The sequence below is a fragment of the Ixodes scapularis genome, unplaced genomic scaffold, assembly GCF_016920785.2.
Source record: "Ixodes scapularis isolate PalLabHiFi unplaced genomic scaffold, ASM1692078v2 PGA_scaffold44__24_contigs__length_19508400, whole genome shotgun sequence".
In the NCBI taxonomy this organism is placed as follows: domain Eukaryota; kingdom Metazoa; phylum Arthropoda; class Arachnida; order Ixodida; family Ixodidae; genus Ixodes; species Ixodes scapularis.
This window is the reverse complement of record NW_024609873.1, coordinates 4,776,536-4,796,207: the sequence shown is the minus strand read 5'-3', so window position 1 is coordinate 4,796,207 and position 19,672 is coordinate 4,776,536. Positions and strand designations below refer to the sequence as shown.

The 19,672-nt window shown below is 48.8% G+C and overlaps 1 protein-coding gene across 1 annotated transcript in view; it reads left to right on the top strand.

The window, feature by feature from the left end:
- The window catches only part of LOC8030520 (protein unc-80 homolog), a 231,893-nt gene that overhangs the window by 137,666 nt on the left and 74,555 nt on the right, over window positions 1-19,672 (top strand). Inside the window, exons 28-31 of the mRNA XM_042293095.1 lie at window positions 14,345-14,464; window positions 14,557-14,646; window positions 16,610-16,849; window positions 18,012-18,150. Coding sequence (XP_042149029.1) covers window positions 14,345-14,464; window positions 14,557-14,646; window positions 16,610-16,849; window positions 18,012-18,150 — 589 coding nt within the window. The remainder of the gene's footprint in view (window positions 1-14,344; window positions 14,465-14,556; window positions 14,647-16,609; window positions 16,850-18,011; window positions 18,151-19,672) is intronic.

Sequence of the window (19,672 nt, the reverse complement as noted above, 5' to 3'; positions counted from 1 at the left end):
GCGCTACGAGGGTTAGCGAGCACCTGCGCCTTCGGCGACCAGTTGGACTCGCTACTCCGGGACCGGTTCGTCTGCGGCATCAACAACCCTGCCATGCAGACGCGACTCCTGGAGCTCCCCGACCCCTCGCTGGACGACGCGGTGAAGGCAGCGCTGGCGATGGAAGCAGCAGCGAAGGACGCCAGCGAGATAGCACGTGCGGCCGGCTCACCGTCGACGGAAGCGGCGGTGAACAAGATGGCGGCAAGGAGCGGTGCCTGCAGCCGCTGCGGTGCTGCCCACTCCCCCTCACAGTGCCAGTTCGTCCAAGCACAATGCTTTACGTGTGGGAGAACTGGGCAGCTCGCACGTGTCTGCCGAGGGGGGAGGACGAGTGGCGGCCAGCAGCAGCGGCGGCAGCCTGGTTCAAGCCCGGGTTCCAGCCAAGCCCGCGGCCAGGGTGGTCGTCGCAAAAGAACGCGGCGGGGACGAGCGGTACAAGGTCCGGGTACCTCCTCAGCCAGGGTCCACGTCGTGGCCGAGGACCCGCAGATTTTCGACGTGTGGCAGACGAGTAAGCCTTCATCGTCTGTGCCACCTTACATGGTGTCTGTCGAAATCTGCGGCCACCCCATCACCATGGAGCTGGACACAGGGGCCAGCGTGTCGGTCATGGCCGGGAAGCAGTTCAAGCGGACATTCCCCGGCGTGTCCATCGAGGCGTCTGACGTCATGCTGCGCAGCTACTCCGGGCAGCTTTCCCAGGTTCAGGGTCGGGCCCAAGTCAGCGTTCGCCTTGGCGACAGGGAGGCAATCCTTCCCCTTTACTTAACCAAGGGGTCGTCGCCGACGCTGCTGGGCCGGAACTGGATTCACTCGCTGGGTGTTCGGCTGCCGGAGTACCAAGAAGCTGCGCTGCACGTGGTGCAAGATGTCCCGAGCCTCCTGACCGACTTCCAGTCCCTGTTCCAGCCGGGGGTGGGCACCTTTGCCGGCACGACGGTCGGCATCCACATACCTGAGGGAACCCGGCCTCGGTTCTTCAAGCCGCGCCCGCTGCCGTTCGCCCTGAAGGACGGGGTCACCCAGGAGCTGCAACGGCTGCAGCGAGAGGGAATCCTGGTGCCCGTCAAGTCTTCCGAGTGGGCCGCACCGATTGTGCCAGTCCTCAAGCGAGACGGCCGCGTCAGGATCTGCGGGGACTTCAAGGTCACCATCAACCCCGTCGCTACCGTCGAAAAGTACCCGCTGCCTCGGGTAGAAGATCTCTGGTCGGCTCTGTCCGGGGGACAGAAGTTCACCAAGCTCGACCTTCGAGATGCCTACCAGCAGCTGGTGCTCCAGGATGCCGCCCGGAAGTATGTCACCATTTCGACTACCATGGGACTCTTCCAGTACACGCGCCTACCGTTCGGCGTGGCCTCAGCCCCAGCCATCTTCCAGAGAGAGATGGACAACCTCTTCAGGGGCATGAGGCACGTGGCGGTGTACTTGGACGACATCCTGGTTACCGGTACTGACGACGCGGACCACCTGCAGAACCTGCGCAAAGTCCTGACACGACTACAGGACGCCGGTTTCAAGCTGAGGCTGGACAAGTGCGTGTTCCTGACCCCCAGCGTGGAGTATCTGGGACACATCATCTCCCAGGCTGGCCTGGCCCCGGCTCCCCGCAAGATTGAGGCCGTGCTCAAGGCGCCGAAGCCCAAGAGCAAGAAGGAGCTTCAGAGCTACCTCGGCCTCATCAACTTCTACAGGAGGTTCCTACCCAACCTTTCGATGCATCTAGAGCCGCTGCATCGCCTGCTTCGTGACGGGCAGCAGTGGGCCTAGAAGAAGGAGCAGGACTTGGCCTTCCAGCGCAGCAAGGAGCTCGTTGTTAAGGCTCCAGTGCTGGCGCACTTCGATCCGGCCAAGCCTGTAGTCCTCACCGTGGATGCGTCGCCGTACGGGGTAGGAGCCGTCCTGTCGCACCGGGGTCAGGATGGTCAGGAACGCCCTGTGGCGTTTGCTTCTCGTCGACTACATGCGGCGGAGCAACGCTACAGCCAGCTCGACAAGGAAGGCTTGGCCCTCCTCTTCGGGGTCCAGCGCTTCCATCAGTACCTGTGGGGCCGGCAGTTCGAGGCAGTCACGGACCACAAGCTGCTGCTGGGGCTGCTGGGACCTGACAAGGCGGTCCCAGTGCAAGCATCGCCTCGTGTGGTACGCTGGGCCTTGACGCTGGCAGCCTACAGGTACAAACTGGTCTACCGCCCTGGGAAGGACCTGGGACCTGCCGATGCCCTGAGCCGCCTGCCCCTGCCGGAGGTGCCTGCTGCCGTTCCAGAGCCAGCTGACGTTTTCCTGCTGGAGCGGGCCTACCCGGGGGTGCTTACCAGGACTGCGGTGGCGCAGGCGACCAGCCGGGACCCGGTGCTGTCCCAGGTGGTCAAGGCGGTTGCCCAAGGGGAGGAGCTGCGTCACCAGGCTTACAGCCACAAGACCGCCGAGCTGAGCTTGGAGCAAGGCTGCCTGCTGTGGGGTTCCAGGGTGGTGATTCCACAGAGTCTCCGGGCCAAGGTGCTGCAGTTGCTGCACGCGGGGCACCCTGGCATCGAAAAGACCAAGATGGTGGCACGGTCGCACGTTTGGTGGCCTGGCCTGGACCAGGACATCGTGCACCAGGTGCAAAGCTGCCAGGTCTGCCAGGAGAACCAGCGAGCCTCGCGCCACGTGGAGATCACCCCCTGGCCGTTCCCACAGAGGCCGTGGTCCCGCTTGCACGTGGACTATGCGGGACCCTTCAAGGGCCACTACTTCCTGGTGGTAGTGGACGCCTTCTCCAAGTGGGTGGAGGCACTGCCAGTCACCAGTCCCTCGGCAAGCGCGACCATTGCGGCGCTGCGGCAAGTCTTCGCGGCGCAGGGATTGCCGGACATTATTGTGTCCGACAATGGTCCCGCTTTCGCCAGCGCCGAGTACCTGGACTGGCTGCAGAGGAATGGAATCCGCCGGATGCTGGTTCCGCCGTACCACCCCGCTTCCAATGGTGCAGCAGAGCGGGTGGTACAGACCCTCAAGAACAAGCTGAAGAGGAGCCAGCCCGGGGATTTCCGGACGCAGGTGGCCCGGGTACTGTTTCAGTACCGGACCACACCCCATGAGGTCACTGGCCGTGCCCCCTGCGAGCTTCTGCTGGGCCGGATGGTCAAGACCCCCCTGGACGTCTTGCATCCAGACCTCCGGTCCACGGCGCTCCTGAAGCAGCTGAAGCAGAAGCTGGCTGCTGACCGAGGGTGCCGTCCCGGGCCTTTGCCGAAGCCGGGAGCGTCGGTCTACGCCAGGAACTTTCGTCCTGGCCCATCCTGGTCTGCCGGGCGTGTGGTTTCACCAGCGAGTGCCTCGTCGCTGCTCGTCCGCATGCCCGACAGGACCACCTGGCACCGGCACGCCGACCATGTCAGGCCTCGCCTCGGGACCTGGCTTCCACCCTCGGTCGTCGCTTCAGAGGACCAGCCTGCAGGGGGCCCAACAGCACCAGTCGTGGCCAGCGGAGCGCCACCCACCCCGGAGGAGACAAGCATCGCCACTCCCGTGGCACCAGTGCCACTCCCAAATCCGGTCCCTGCAGCTCCACCGGGTGGAGCGCGACCGGTTCAGGCAGCGCCCGGCGTTGCCACACCTGGCCCGTCGACACCTGTACCCAGGCGGAGTGCACGACAGCGGAGGCCACCTGACCGCTACTCGCTGGGGTGACCTTCATCGTCGACAGGCCGGGACTTTGCATGAGCAGACGCCGAGTTGGTGTCGGCCGTGTGTGTTTTTTTCATGTATTTTGTTTTAGAACAAACAAACTGGGGGGGAGGAGTGTGACAAGTTGGTAGCGCCCCCCTCCAGTCCGCCCGTCTGCGGCCGCCTGGCTCGGCGGGCAACATTGTTCACCACACCAATAAACACCGTTGAGCACACGCTGCTCCGGTCAGTCGTCGTCCACCCTCAACCAGGCTGTGTGTCGTCTCTTCTCGGCGGGTGCTTCGGCCCCCTTCGTCCACGTTCCAGAAAGATCGTGACAGATACCTGTCGACACTTTGTTGGAGTTGAGCCTGTCTCTCTGTAAGGTCAGCAGGAACTTCGCGGGTTGGCACACCCTGTACATCTAGTCTTGACCTGTGAATTCTTCCATGCAAAAGAAGAGACGTGCGAGTCCTGTTGTTGGACGTACCGTACGACGATATGCTTCCAGGTGGTCCGGAACGGCGTCTGGAAGGGAACGACCTTGCACAACAACCAACTGAAGCCAAGATTTCAAAACGCGATTAAACCTTTCAATCTGCCCGTTGCTTTGAGGATGATACAACAATGTTTATTATGTTTAATACCATTCTGTCGTAGAAAATCCTGAAACTCTCGAGAGGTGAATTGGACCCCATTGTCAGAAACAATCACACAGGGAAGTCCTTCACGTGAAAAAACATTCTTCAGAAAGCTGATGACGGTCGCTGACGTTACCAACGACGTGGCTTGAACTTCTGGCCACTTAGAGTGGTAGTCTATTAGGACAATGAAAAATCTTTGACTGGGCGGTGCACAATCAATCGGACCCACAATGTCAATGCCGAGCTTTTCCCAGGGTTGACTAGGAAACTGGACGGGCTGCAGAGGAGCCAGCGCAGCCTTCACTGTCTTGTCAGTTGAGTGGCACACTGTACAGTTTTCTATCTTGTTCTTTATATGTTGGTTCATGAGAGGTCACCAGTAATGCTCACGGATCACACTTGTAGTTCTCGTGATCCCTTGGTGTACTTCGTGCGCTACTTCCATTATCCTGTCTCGGAACTGCATAGGAACAACTAGCTTCTCTCCTTTGTACAAGGTGCCATCGTATAGGGAGGGCTGATCTCGTACCTGGTAGTAGGGTCGCAGGTCTGGATTAATTTTGCTGTCCTCAGGCCAAGACGATGTGGTATATCGGATAGGGGAAGGCAGAACTACATCATTGGCCGTAGCCTGTTACAAACCACCCTTAGACAGTGGAACCATGACAACAGAAACAACCTCCTCGTCAAATCGCATACCCTCTTCCGTGTCAGGCACTGGCAACCTTGAAAACGCGTCAGCAACGACGTTAGTGGCGCCCTTCTGAAACTCCATCTTAAAATTATAGTTCAGAAGTCTGGATGACCAACGGGCGATTCTAAGAGGACGGATTCCAGATCCCTTGTTTGAAAGTAACGTAACCAGCGCTTGATGGTCTGTCCGAATTACAAAAGACCTTCCCCACAGATAGACATGCCACTTTTCGCATGCTCATAAACATGCTAGTGCTTCTTTCTCACCAGTAGAATACCTTCGCTCGGCATCTGTTAGCGAGCGTGACGCGAAGGCTACAGGACGGAGCCGATTCCCATACTGCTGCTGAAGAACAGCGCCAAGACCATACTGCGAAGTATCTGTTGCCACAACGATAGGCAACGTTGGGTCGAACATAGCTAAAATTGGTGCTGCTTGAATGGAAGCCTTTACTTTCTGAAAACTGGCCTCAACTTCCGGGGACCAGTTAAAAGGAACTCCTTTACGGAGGAGACGACGCATCGGTTCTACGACCGTAGAACAATGTGGTATGAATTTACTATAATACTCAATAAGTCCCAAAAACGCTCTCAGCTTCACTGAGTCAGAGGGAGTTTCAAAATTCAGGACTGCATCTACCTTAGATGAAAGGGGTGATAACCCTCTCACGGAAAGATGTTGTCCCAAAAATGAGAGCTCCTCTACTTGGAAAACACCTTTGCGGTTTAACTTCATTCCCGCTTGGGAAATTCTAGATAAGACACAACGGAGATTCTCATCGTGCTCTTTCAAAGTGGATCCATACACAATGACATCATCTAAGTAAAACTGGACTCCTGGACAATCCTTCAGGATTTTGGACATTATTTGTTGGAAAGCTGCGGGAGCGGATTTTAGCCCGAAACAAACTCGCTTAAAGAGCAACTCCGCATCATTTTCGATATTTAGAAAACTATGTATCCCTCTTCAATATCATATAGGAAGACCCCATGTCAAATATTACGATCTAATTCCGTCTATATATTTAATAAACTGGCCAGCAAACCTTCAAGCGAGCCAAGTCGCCGAAATCTGCCAACTCTAGCGTGCGGCGCGAGGCGCAATCATCAGCGCAGTCAGTGCCACGGAGTTGGAGCAGCCGACATTGAGCCACTACGTCAGAGGCATGACTACGTCGTTCTCACATTTTGTTTGTTTTTACTTCTCAGAGCGAAATTGAACGATGATGTCACGAGTTTCTCCTCCCGGTGTTGGCTGACCGGGCGTCCACGTGATCACCGTAACGCGGATGCACTAGTTTGCGCTGCCCTGCGCGCTTATCGGTCTGTTTCTCCGCTCCCCTTCTCCTGTTTCGTCTTCTCCCCTTCCCCCCCTCCCCCGGGCCATCACCGTCCATGCCACGCGAAGCGAACTGCCCGCGTCGCGTGTCCTGTTTCTCGCTCCCTCCCGAACGTCACAAGACCACATGGTTCGACGTGACGTGCCCATGACTCTGAGGACCCGAGACCAATGTTGCCTGACGCAACCGAAGTTTCGGTTTCGGTATCTGCTGATGTTTAAATTAGGATTACACAAATAATATTCCACATTCCGTGAATCCGAAGACGTAGAGTTGTTTAGTAGTGCTTTGTGAATTTGAATCACATGTAAGCCTAAATTTTTCGGAATTGAGCGGAGTTGCCCTTTGAAGTGGAACAATCCCTCATGGGTAATGAAAGAAGTGAGGTCACCACTCACCGGGTCGAGACGGACCTGATGATAGGCTGAAGCCAAATCCAGTTTGGAGAAAAACGCTGCTCCACGCAAAGAACTCAAAAGTTTGTTGATACATGGCAGCAGAAAGGAATCAATAACAACGGCTTGATTCGGCGCTCGTAGATCCACACACATACGAATGTTGCCATCTGGCTTGCGGACAACAACAATCGGCGACACCCACTCAGAGGCTTGAACACGTTCGATGATACCCGCTCGCTCCAACTTGAAAATTTCTTCAGAAACTTGATCCCTCAATGTCATCGGAAGACGACGGAGTTTTGATTGGACGGGTTGAACTGTATGCCGCACCTTAGCCTTGTGTGTATGATTCTTCACCAGACCCAAACCTGGGCTAAAGAGATGTTCAAACTCTTCGAACCCAGGCGGTAACTTCGATGTATCCGTTTTTGTGGAAGCAGGAGTCCCATGATGACTTGTTGATGTACTCATCTTTTCAGAATGACATTGAGGACTTGACTTGTACAGAATGGCTTTAGGTATAGTATCTCCAGAGATTGATGAAGCAGGGGATATGTCAGGAATGTTATTTCAAGCAGAAAGAAGACTGGAACTCGCCGCAGGGGATGAACCAAGTGGCTGCGATGCTTGACGGAACGACACGGTGAACGGTTGTCGCTGCGGATTGGGCGTGGCCCTCACATTCTGCTGCGGTGCTCCTCCTCTGTGAGCTGCATTAGCGTACAAACATTCGTATTTAGCACCATTCAGCACAAGTTTCATTTTACGGACCGCGTCGATTCCGAGCAACGAACGTCCCATCCTGGTTACGTAAAATTACAGCGATGCCCAACAATCCTTAAAGTTTACTTGTCCCACAAAACATCCGAGCACAGGGATGGTGTCTTGCATATAGTGGACGAGGGTCCTCGATGGCGGGTATAACCTTATCTTGTTATTCTCGTTAACTTCCTTAAAGGTACGCTCATTTAAAATTAATACGAATGAACCATTATCAACAAGAATGCGAAGCGGTGTGTCATTTACCATGATTTCGGCCATGAATGCATCTCGACGAACGATGCCACCCTCTCCTCTCTCACTTAATTGTCTCGACGGGCAGTGGATCCTCTGCTAACGTAACACTTGGTAGCATCTCTGGAGCCGGCGGCGGGTCGACCATGCCCACCAGGTTGGACCTGACTCCTCGGGACTGTCGGTCAGCGAAACTTCGCCGAGAACCTCGGTCCTGGACAGGAAACGACGATTGTCTGCGGTCGTAGGCAAAGACCGCCCTCCAAACCTTCCAAACCCTCCGAGAACACCTCACAAAGTCTTCCGTCGAGAGAGTTTCCATAAGCGCAGAACGAACGAGAACGAATGTCGTAATTCGGTAAGAAACTCGGTGACTGACTGTCCAAGACGCTGTACCAAGGCGCGCAGTTTCTGGCGCTCAAGAGCAACACTACCAGAAAATTCAAAATGCTTGCCAACGGCCTCTAAGAAAACCTGGAACTCATCGGTTCCTTCTGCAGAAGGAGTCTCATACAATAGACCCTTTCAGAAATTCAGTGCCATCTGGTGGTTCGTAAAGCAGTTTAGGTTTTGCCCTATCAATGGCGGAAATGAACTTGTATCGGCACCGTCACTTTCGCAAGTCGACGGCACGCGAGGAATTGTTCAGTGTGAGTTCTTTCTCGATCACTTTCAGGTCGATGGTGACCAAGAACGTGCATTCAGAACAAAGCTCCAACCCACTGAGATGCCTCGAGAAAATTCTATACACCAAAGTGCTTTAAAGCCGATTGTGTGCCACGACAGATTGACTGAATCTGAGCAATTAGAAATAAACGCTTACGTAGCTCTTGTGTTCCAGCCCTACTTCGCTTCGTACTGACCCCCCGAACGTACAGGCCTCGCAATATCCGCTTAGGAGCATCTTCAACGTCTTCCTTTATCAGTCACTAGAAGGCCGCCATTCGTATGGCACAGATGCCGTTCCAAAGATGATGATAGTGATCAAAGTGGCCAGACTGAATTTCGGAAAGGGTCTATTGAAATGCGTCTACGATACGCTGGGCTTCCGTACCCCATAGTGAAAATAAAATCGCCTTTTTCCGACGCGGTTCGACACACTGCAGACCCGATGCTTCAAGGTATGTCAAAAACCCATGCTTCCATGCTGGCCGAAAAACTATCGGTGGACCAGGAACAGCCAAAAACACGGCCGGCGGTGGGAATGCCATCGAACCAACCACAATGGAAGAGGAAGATGAAGTCATCTCGAAGGTTGGAACAAACTGAGAACCCCAGTTAAGATTTAACAAGATAATGTCCCACGCGAACTGAACGCACTAAAGGAGGAGAACGCAAAATTCATTTAACGTGCGAAAATCTCGAAAACCCAAAAAAAGACCTGAAAATAAATATGGAACCAGGGAACGAAAGAAAATCTGTTACGCGTCGGTATTCCAAACCGCTGGACCGGGACGCGGAGCGCTGCCAACTACTCGAACAAGGTTACAAAAATTCAGCTCAAACTAAAGAAATCCCATCCTCGTTGCCAAAATGTACTATTCTGCCTACGGGGCGCTAAAACTATGAAGGACTCATCAGACGGAGGTGCCGGTGTTCCATGGCTGAGCCGGAGAAGCCGTCTTCTCGAGTGAACCCTGTCTCGTTTACCCGGTGGCAAGAGGAAAGACAACCGTCTTGTTCGGGTGTTGGCAAAACGTCTGACCGAGTGCTGGCCTTGAGGCCGCCAGCTTGTGGCACCTTCTTTTATTACAAAACTGATGTCCGTTGTTATGCCATCTTTGAGAAAACTGAAAAGACCGACAAATGTAAATACTACAATCAGCACCACCAGAGCTTCGCCCCAATCAACATAATTCACCATGTGGAGATGCGGTCATTTTTTGCTCTCTGTATACACCATTTTTTAAAAACTTGCAGATGTCAAAAGTTAGTCCCAGTGTACAGTTCAGAGCTTTAGAGCCAAGCACGAAGCAGCATACCGTCGGATGTGCTCCTCTCTTGGGGAGTCTCCCAAATTCTTCGCTTTGTGGTTCCGATGGACTCACGAACATGGCTAGTGCTTTTCTGAATTATGCTTATATGGACGAGACAGTTTGTTTTGATGTCTGTCACACTTAAAATTGCTCAGGGCACTGCTCCTCATAGTCAAGGGTGTTTTTATTTACCTGTATACTAAAGTAAGAGCGAAGGAAATAGGATGTTACAAATGTTATGCGACGAGAGGTCGATCCACCTTTGAGGCTTGGTGTCACTGGTTAAATGCTGTGGAGGTGCGGCTTATTCAATGCAGTAAGGCTGCTTTCCTGAGATCTTTAACCCTTTAACCGTTTTGGACAAGCAGAGCTTGTCAACGTGGGGCCGTCCCCAAACTGTTCAAGATGAGTATAGCTTAAGCGATTTTTTCGTGATCGCTGATTTGCCTCAACATTGACTCAACACACCAATAGACACGGCTCTACCAGTCCCCCAATTATTGAGTGAAAAGAAACACATTTCGCGAAGTTATTGAATTTTCAAATTTCATTTTCATAGTGTTTCTCAAACTGGGAGCCCCTCTGGCAACATTGAAGTGTGACGACAGAAATGGTACAGAGTGGGCAGTAAGCCATGTTCCTAACTGATTACAAAACATTTGATGGTAAGAAAACAATGCTTAATAACTGATTCACTGAGAAGCATGCAAAAAACACTAGACATACTCTCTTTAAGACTACCTGCACGACCTGAAAGTCTGTACCATTTGTGACGTCACACCACTGGAGAGCGCGCAGAAATATGAATGCTGGTTTCGGCCTCATCTTCATTTACGGTTTTCTCAATTGCTATTTTGAATTTCGATAAAATAAATAGCATACCATGAAGACTAAAGTCGGGGTTATCAGAAAATGCAATTTGTTTGGGCTGCCCAAAAAACGGCCAGAGTATCCCTTGAAAGGGGGACCCTACCCAGAAAAAAACAATTTCTGCAAAAAAAGTTGATTTTGAAAAATGTCATATTTACATCTACCAACATCTAGAGAGTATTCCCAGGAAGTTTCGTTTGTTTACACTGCATAGTTTTTTTTCTTTATAAATTATTTTCGGCCCACCGATGCTAAAGAAAAGGTAGAGGTTGGAACACTTTGAACGCATTTTTCTCCATTTCACTTTTTGGCATAAAGTTCACTTTAGGAAAATTGTTTTTGCATAACTTGGATTCAATTTTATGAGTTGTTCTGGGGTGAAATTTGAAGGGGAATATAGCTATGAGCTTGTATCTTTTATTTTTGTCATTTTTCATGCTCAAGAACTAAAATTTTGGACAAAGAATGCAAATCTAAAAACAGTGTTTGTGTTCATGTGTCTTTTTTGTCATAAAAGATGGTATAATATAGATAACACATGAAAGCAACAAATTTATAAGTAATTTCAGAACTGTAGTTTTCCTATGCAGAGACGCTCTTGTTTTTTAGCTACATTGCATGAGTGTGCGTTGTTATGTATCTTTATGTTGTTGTTTTTTTCATTTCTTGTATAATTTCTTGTGTTGCCCCCTCCTTATGTAATGTCCTCGAGAGAGGATTCTTAAGGAATAATAAATGAATGAAATGAATGAAAGACGCTTATTTTCATCTTTGATCATTTGCAATTGTTTTTGTACTTCACCCAGGTTAACAAACTTTGGCAGAAGTGTTCTCAACATCAACAGAAACAAGCCCTGTAAATGTCATTTGAATAAGACAAGTGGTTCAAACATTATCTTTTTTGGGTAGTGTCCCCCCTTAAGCAGTTAAGGATCAGAAATTCCCCAAAATAAAAAATTGACCGCATCTCCACGTGGTGAATGATGTTGATTGGGATGAAGCTCTGGTGGTGCTTGTCTGCGTAGACGCTGAGCCGCAGCATGCTGAGCCTTTCCTTCGTTTTCATCCATGTCAGAAAGAGAATGTGTGGTGTGGAACGTGGTTATATACGCATTTGAGCATTTGACCGCAGAACCCTCTGCTGTATAGACGTTAAGCAGCTAAATGCAACGTTTCATCCATGACAGAGACCCCAGCCCTTGAGTTACTACCACATCTCAGAGCCCCCTACTCGTCCTGCAGTCGTAGCCGAGTGGTTAAGGCGATGGACTCCATTGGGGTCTCCCCGCTCAGGTTCGAATCTTGTCGACTGCGCAAACGTTTTTTTTTTCATCATTTTTTATTTATTATATTTTTTTTTGCCCTACACAAGCACGTGAGCTCACGAGCACAAGCACCAGCAAGATCGATGTGAGCACAGACGCCGGATGGACAAGGCTAGACCCTAAGGAGCTTCGCTCCTAAAACGGATAAAGGGTTACTATTAGGCATGGGCGAATAGAGGATTTTGAGTCCGGATCAAATTCGAAGTGAATAGTGATTTTGGCCGAATAATTTCGGATCGAATAGTTCGAATAGTGTAAGCAACAAATACCACAAAATATGTTTGAACTATAGTTTTATATTTGCCCTTATTTGGTATTAAAAGTACTGTCATTGTTAAGTTTAAGTGTATTGAGTTCGGGAGCACGAAATGGTTCAAATGGTCGGAAGCTTGTGCCACCTGGTCGGAAATCCAAGCTAGAGTAAATCAAACCCGTTTATATCGAACTCGCAAGAAAACGTTTACCAGTTCGATATAGCGGGTATTTCAATATAAAAGTTTTAATGATTTTGACTCTCGAAAATCCACTTTCTGCTGACATATTACACAATGAAATAGTCTTGCATCTCCTGTTGCTTTTTCTTCATTGCATCCGCGATAACAATATTTTTCTACGCTATCGACGGACTCCAAAATGCTGAGGCCGCTGCCTTCTATATTCGTGCATTAGCGCCAAACTATGCCGAGAGCACGGAGCATGTCCGAGCTGGAGCACCTTCTCTCACACAGCGCTGTTTTGCTCTGCAAGTTAGTTTTCCCCTACAACAGGTGGCTGCGTTGGGGGAAGCCACCTAACAAAACAAGCTGGCTTTTTTTTTTTTTTTTGGCCGCCGCGTCAATTGTTTAGAAGAAAAAAATAATATTCTTTTCTTTTGTGGACGGAGCGGAGAGGGAGCACCAAAGCACCTTCTTCCGTTCCCAACGCGGTCGCCAAAAAAGAAAAAAAAGGAAATTAGCGTGTTTTGCAAGCTGGCTTTCTCCCAATGCAAACGCTCGTGTTGGGGGAAAGCCAGCTTGCAGAGCAAAACGGCGCTCTTGGCAGTTCGATATATCGGTGGCAGCTGCCATTTTGTTCGATATAACCATAGTTTTTGCTATATATTATCCCTGTAACATTACTGTGCACAAAAATTGTTTGATATAAAGAATAATTTGATGTAAACAGGTTCGATATAGTCGGGTTTTACTGTATTTAGAAAAGTTGATAATCCTATATTGCCGAATGTTTCGATATTGTCGAATAATTCAATATTGTTGAATACTTAGATTCGATTTGAAGCGAATGCCGAATTGAACAGGATTCGATCGGCTATTCGTAATAACCAAATATTCGCCCATCTCCAGTTACCATGCATCACCTCAGTAGTGATGTCGCAAACGCATGCCAGTATGATGCCCTTCCACGCTGAAACTGGCTGGACGGCAACACAACCCGAACGCTCTTGGTTCTGCAGTGCGAGCTTTCACAGATTTGCATCTGGGTGTAATTGACTGCGTTGCGATCCCTTGTGGCCACTGATGGTTGGGAAGCAGCTTGAACACTAAATGGCTACACAGAGACAGGACAAAGCCGACTCTCAACTGTTCTTTAGTATTTCATCTTCCTCATCCCTCGGTCTGGCCTTCTTCCTCATTCACACTACACGAGGAAGATGAAATACTAAAGAATAGTTGATATACAGTGGAATCTCAATAATTTGAACCCAAGGGGGACCAGAACTTTGTTTGAATAATGCAAAGTTTGAATTACCGGGAGTTTCCTTCTTAGAAACATATGGGACGGGACCTGCATGTTAGTTTGAATTATCCGCTAGTTTGACTTAAGCGAGTTTGAATTAATGAGATTCCACTGTAGTAAATTTTGTCTTGCCCCGTCTCTTTGCGTAATCATTTCAAGCTGTTTTCCAACCATCAGTGACCATGTACCAACTAGCTCAGCTCGGACTAGTAACTCAGTCCCTTGAGGACACTTATGACAAGAGGGTACACTAGCAGCACCTATCAGGTAGCCCTGGAACATTTCCGATCTGCACATATTTTACGCATATTTTCTTCACCGTGTGCTTTAAATAATTTTGACAGTGTTATAACCGACCATTTTTCGTAGGTGGATCTTAACTTGCAAATACCTACTGTGAAGCCTTCGGTCTAGTAATATGCAAATCCGGAAGGTTCTATAGAGCTACCAGACAGACTGTGTCAGTGCGTTTCCCCGTCCTGAGCTGTCACAAACGGCTGCAACATTGTCGATAACACTCAAACGCAATTGTGAGAACCGGCCTTTAGAGTTTTCTCGGCCATCTGAAGATCGTTATTACGGACGCCGGTGTTGGAGTCTCGTAAATATCGGTTCCCGCAACTTTATCACGGTTTTCCCATGCCGTCGTTGCAGGTCATAGTCCAACTGTGTGGTACCCTGAACTTCACCTGCACGCACCAGCAGTTTTGCCACTTTACGTGTTACCGGCGACAGATGAGAGCTTGCAACCGCCTCGCAAAGAGTGTGCGAAAGGTACGCCCGCACGGCCTTGCAAGCCAGCACTTTTTGGGTCGGGCGGCCGAAGGTTTTTCGCCGATCCCGTCTGCGGCACTTCCTTTTTCCAGGTTTATGGAGACGACTTTGGACTCATCCAAGACATTGGGAAGCAGCAGGAAGACAAGGAAGGTGGAAAGAAGGACAAGAAATTCAAGAAGGTGAGAGAGGTGTCTGCATTGAGCTTTAAAACGATTCCTCCACCTCAATCCACCATTCCCCTATTGTCTTGTGTATGCCACCATTTGGTTGCCTATTGCAGAACAGGTGCAACTGGCGATAGTTATGATTAGAAAATGCGACTAGCTTTACATACAGTGTTAAAAAGCTCTGGTGATATCGACTTGCTCTGTCACGGACTCTTTGAACGCTTCTGGGGGATGGAAAAGTGTTCCCTGCGATTTCGGACAAAGCTTCGGTTAACTGGCAACGAAGGTTTTAAGCAAAAAGATGGCTGCAGTGTCGGTACTCTGAAGGGAAACTTACTTATAATGTTTCTACCTCCAGCTTTTTTAAGACGCACACATGGAAACATCAATACTAATTCGACCCTCGCTTCCGACTCGTCATCCTTTGAGCAACCAATAGTTGAGAAATAGTGCTCGAACGACCATGTTGGGGTTTCATCAGTTCTCTTTCGGTCTCAGAGGACGTCGATGTGTGTCCGCAGCTATATCGACAGCCTTTCAGACAGTGCAAGTATGTATTGAGAATGTTGTTAAAAAAATAATCGCTATTCTAAAGGAGAAAAGAGACGCACGGTCTTCTATGGAAACAGTAACACGAGGTTCAAAACGCCAGCAGCATAACTCCGGGAACGAGACGTGCCAACATGGAGAACTCGAAAGAGCTGTGTCATGGCTTCCTGGTGAACGACCCCATCCAAAGAACTCATCGAAGAGAGAAAAAAATATTAAAAAGAAAGAAAAAGAAGAGCGCTTTCGTTTGGCAGCAATGCTGAAAGCCCGGAGCTTGCTCGTTGAGCCCATGTTAGGAGTAGAGTGCATCACTGGCATTGCTTTATGTTTGATCGCATGTTGTGACTCACGGGAGCGATTTGTATCTACTCGAGCGAGACCTTCGATCTGTAAGTAGTGAGGAAACGAGCGCTGCGTCAACGTTCGGCCGGCACTTGGGGTTTCTCGTTTCATCGCTGGAGTGAGAACCGGAAATGGTTAGGGGCCGTGGCCGTATAACATATTTTGTGCTGGGAGCCTGGATTTTCCCCCTTTTCATCGCCTTTGGCACGCTACGATAAGCATGCTCCGCACCACTCTGGACATTGGCGTTTGTTCTTGTTGAAAAAAAAAGTGACACTCCTCAACCTTTTCACTTTGTTTGTGAGACTGAGGACCTAATTTATCTTCTCAAGGAGACATTCTGGCATGAACAGGGATCATCAAGAGGCAGAGCTCAGTAGACCCTTTTTCAAATTTTGCACCATTAAGCACACTTAGCAGAGCACGTTGGATAAAGTATAGTTCACACAGACAGAATAAACCACTGAAATGGACGAAGGACAGATATTCACAGTTTTTTCAATGAGCAATAACACATTTTATGATGCCCATCGCACTGCAAACACCACTTTAGTCACAAAGAAAAAAAGGAAAACAAAACAAAAAAAAAATTAGAAAAAAGATAAAGAAAAAATAACTCAACTTTAACTCAGAAAAAAAAAAAAAAATTAAAGTAGGCTTTTTTTGCTACAACACCTGCTTCAAAAGGCTTTGGGCATTCCCACCAATGAGCATTTCAAGTAATCTATTTTTCCTCATCCGGCGTATAGTCCGCAGGGTAAAGTTCGACTGAAAAATAAAAGTTTATTTCTTAGACAGTCCAGACATCCGGTGCACAGTCCAGACCGGGTGCATAGCTTGCACGTAAAATTCTCATATGCGGCGCACTTTAAAAAATGGCAGCTTTTTTAATTCATTCACAAAAATGCTCTTATACAAAAATCACCACTAACAAAACCTGTCATTCACAAAATTCACGACGTCTCTTGATAATGAACGACCTTGAAAAACAAATCGTCGCATAGTCTGCATCAAGTAAAATTTTAACTTTTCAACGTGCATAATCCGGAAAACAGGGCACTCGCATTGTTCCGGTGCCTTGCAGATCATCACGGGCCCCAGCTCGCCGCTGCGACGCAAGGCAAGCCTGGCCCACAACCTGGAGAAGCTGGAACGCGCCCTGGACGGAGCCCGGTCCCTACACAGCAGCGCCACCTGCCTGGTGCACGACGTGGAAGGAGGGCTGACTGCCGGGGGAGGGGCAGAGGGTAAGGCAGAGCCCAGAAAGAGGCCCCGCCCCCTGGCCAGGGACGACAACCCCACCCTCAAGTACCTCAGGACTCAGGCAAGGCATCTGACAATAAACTAAGCTTAGGCTTTATTCGCTGGCTCCTGTTGAAACCATATAGAAATGGGCTGGGACTCTTGTTCAGTCTTGAGTAGTAACGCGTTACTGTGATTTCGTTACTTTTTTTGGTAACTTGTAACTGTAACGAGTTACTTTTTAAAAATGTAACTTGTAACTGTAGTTCTATTACTTTTTTCTGAGGTAACGATGAAAGTAACGACGTTACTTTTGTCGTTACTTTCCAGTGTTTTATGAATAATATATCACTGAACGAGTGCAATTTATCCATTCCTTGCACTTTCCAAAAAGGCTATTTCGACATTTCGAGTGTTAAGTTGGCCTTGCACAAAGTTGTGATTAGGTTCTTTCTCGCGAGTCACGACTTGAATATAGCCACGTGTAGATTATATGAAAAAAATATCTAGTTATCTTTATGCACGCGCTTGTACTTAGTGACTGAACACTTACATCTTAGTGTCTTGAAGCACTATCTATATTGTGGTTTTTCTTTTTTCTGTGCTAACGCGTTTTAATCGGGTGAATCAACCGTGAAACAACAATACACGTGGAGGGCACTGCGCATGTCTCGTATTTTGATTAGCGCCACTACTCCGCACTGCGCATGTTTCGTATTGTGATTCGCGCCACTACTCTGGCCTGAAAACTTTCAAACACCAACTTCGAGAAGCAACTGCTGCTAAGTTACAATATGAAATAAAAAGCGTACTTATTAATTTTATGCAATAAAACGTTGTGAGAGCATTTTCTAGTTTTTTTTCTAATTTTTTTTTGTTATTGAAAAGTAACTGAAAAGTAACGCCGTTACTTTTTAAAATTAGCTGTAACTGTAACGAGTTACTCTTTTGTTGCGGTAACTGTGACGGTAACTTGGCTACTTTTTTCTGAAAGTAACTGTAACAAATTACTTTTTAAAAGTAACTTACCCAAGACTGCTCTTGTTTTACTCAAGTAAATGGGCATTTTCGGGGAAGAGGAATTCGTTATGAAAACACCCGAATGTATTGGGGCAGCTGCTATTTTTTTTTGTCTTTGTTCTTTGTTTTCATAAAAAGATGAAGTACAAATGGGCTTTGCTCTACTTCTGCTCGAGACAAGGGCATGTTTGCACCTGGTTCCAGCAGAGTGTGCTCGTGCGCAGGTGATGGGCCTGTTCCACAGCCCCCTATCGACGCTCATCAAGGGCATCGTGGTGGCTTCGGAAGAGACCCTGGTCGAAGCTATGCCAATCGCCTGGGAACTCCTGCTTGAGGGCGATCAGCAGCTGGCTGCAGTTTCGGGTCTGCTCTCGGTTTCTGATCGATCAGTTGGCCACTTATCGCACATGCTTATTTGCGGCAATCGAAAATCGGCACGATTTCGCTGTGTTTGGAGTTAGCGACGAGAACATCGGGGACCACGATGTAAACTCATAACGCTCTTTATTTCTCATTCCTGATTAGATCGGCTCAGCTTCTTTTTTGTTCTGTTAGCACCTTGCCAAAAGTCAGTTTCAAAATGCGATAAATTTTCTGCAAGGACCCACGGAAGGCTTATCTAAAGGGTGACAATTTTAAGCCTACAAAGGCTTTATTTTTTTCCCTCATAATAAAGATATGTTACGAAATTAAAATTTTAATTTGAAAACGCCTTACTCACTCGCATAACTTCTGCCCTCGTAAAATTTATGGACCCTAACCTTTAGACTGAAAGTAAAAAGAAAATATTTCTTGCATTTAAAATATTTTTTGCACACTCGTGCGATGCCTATCGGTATAAATTAGTGCCATACAGTGACCTTCACAGGAGAGCATCACAGGCCCTACTACCGTAATATCCCGAGTCATCGCCCACCCCACTTTTTGGGCCAATATCGATTTCCAAAAAAACACCGAGTCATTGCCCACCCCTTAAAATACCCCAATGCCGACTCCGCAATTTGAAAACATTCATCCTACCCGAGTGACGCTGCCGCGGACCTTTCAGTTGAGGACGTCCAGGACAAAGTAAAACGAAGGAGAGAAAGATGCGTCTCTTTGTTTATGCATTTGCTCGGCGAGCGACCTCGAAGTCAGAGTGTATCCATGCGAAAAGAAAACGATGGGGATAACAAAATAAAAGTTTGTTTTGCTTTCAAAAATATTGTCCAAAAAAAAAGAAAAAAAGGAAGTCGGAAAGATAACACAAGCAGAATTCTAAGTGGAGAAAGTCAAAACAAATCCGAAAAATAAAGTTCCTCCAACCTGTGCCACACAAGCAGTAACCCATTTAGGGATCGCGAGGTAGCGAACACCCCACATCCTGGAAAGTAACCGCCGAGTGGAAGGTCAAAGTCTGTCTCCACCGAAGTTAAGGTCTCCATGAACCCACTTCTTCTCCCGGCACGTCGCGACGGCAGTTTTGCAATGTTCAGGACAAAGCCAGCGGGTAAATAAAGATTCGCGGGAACGTCGCACACATACGTTTGTAAAGCGTCCCATTTCGAGCTCCGTGTTCATGGTGCCGTCCACGCCACGCAGCAACGCCGCCCTAACCCGCGTTGATAGCACGCCGTGCACAAACGCACGCATGTGTGCACCAAACAAGAAAGTTACGCAAGAGCTTGTGATTGACAAGGTGCCCGACTTGGCCCAACGCCAAAGTATTTGCCAACGCATTCGCCGGCTTTCCCGCTTTCCCAGCATCGCTCTTCGTCGCTCCTTTAATCCGCTCGCTCGCTCGTTGCGCCTGCCTGGTTTTTCTATTTTCTTGTGGACTTTTTTTTTTTTTTTTTAATCTAACAAGAACACAGCGGTGTAACGTGCTTTCACGGAACAAACGTTC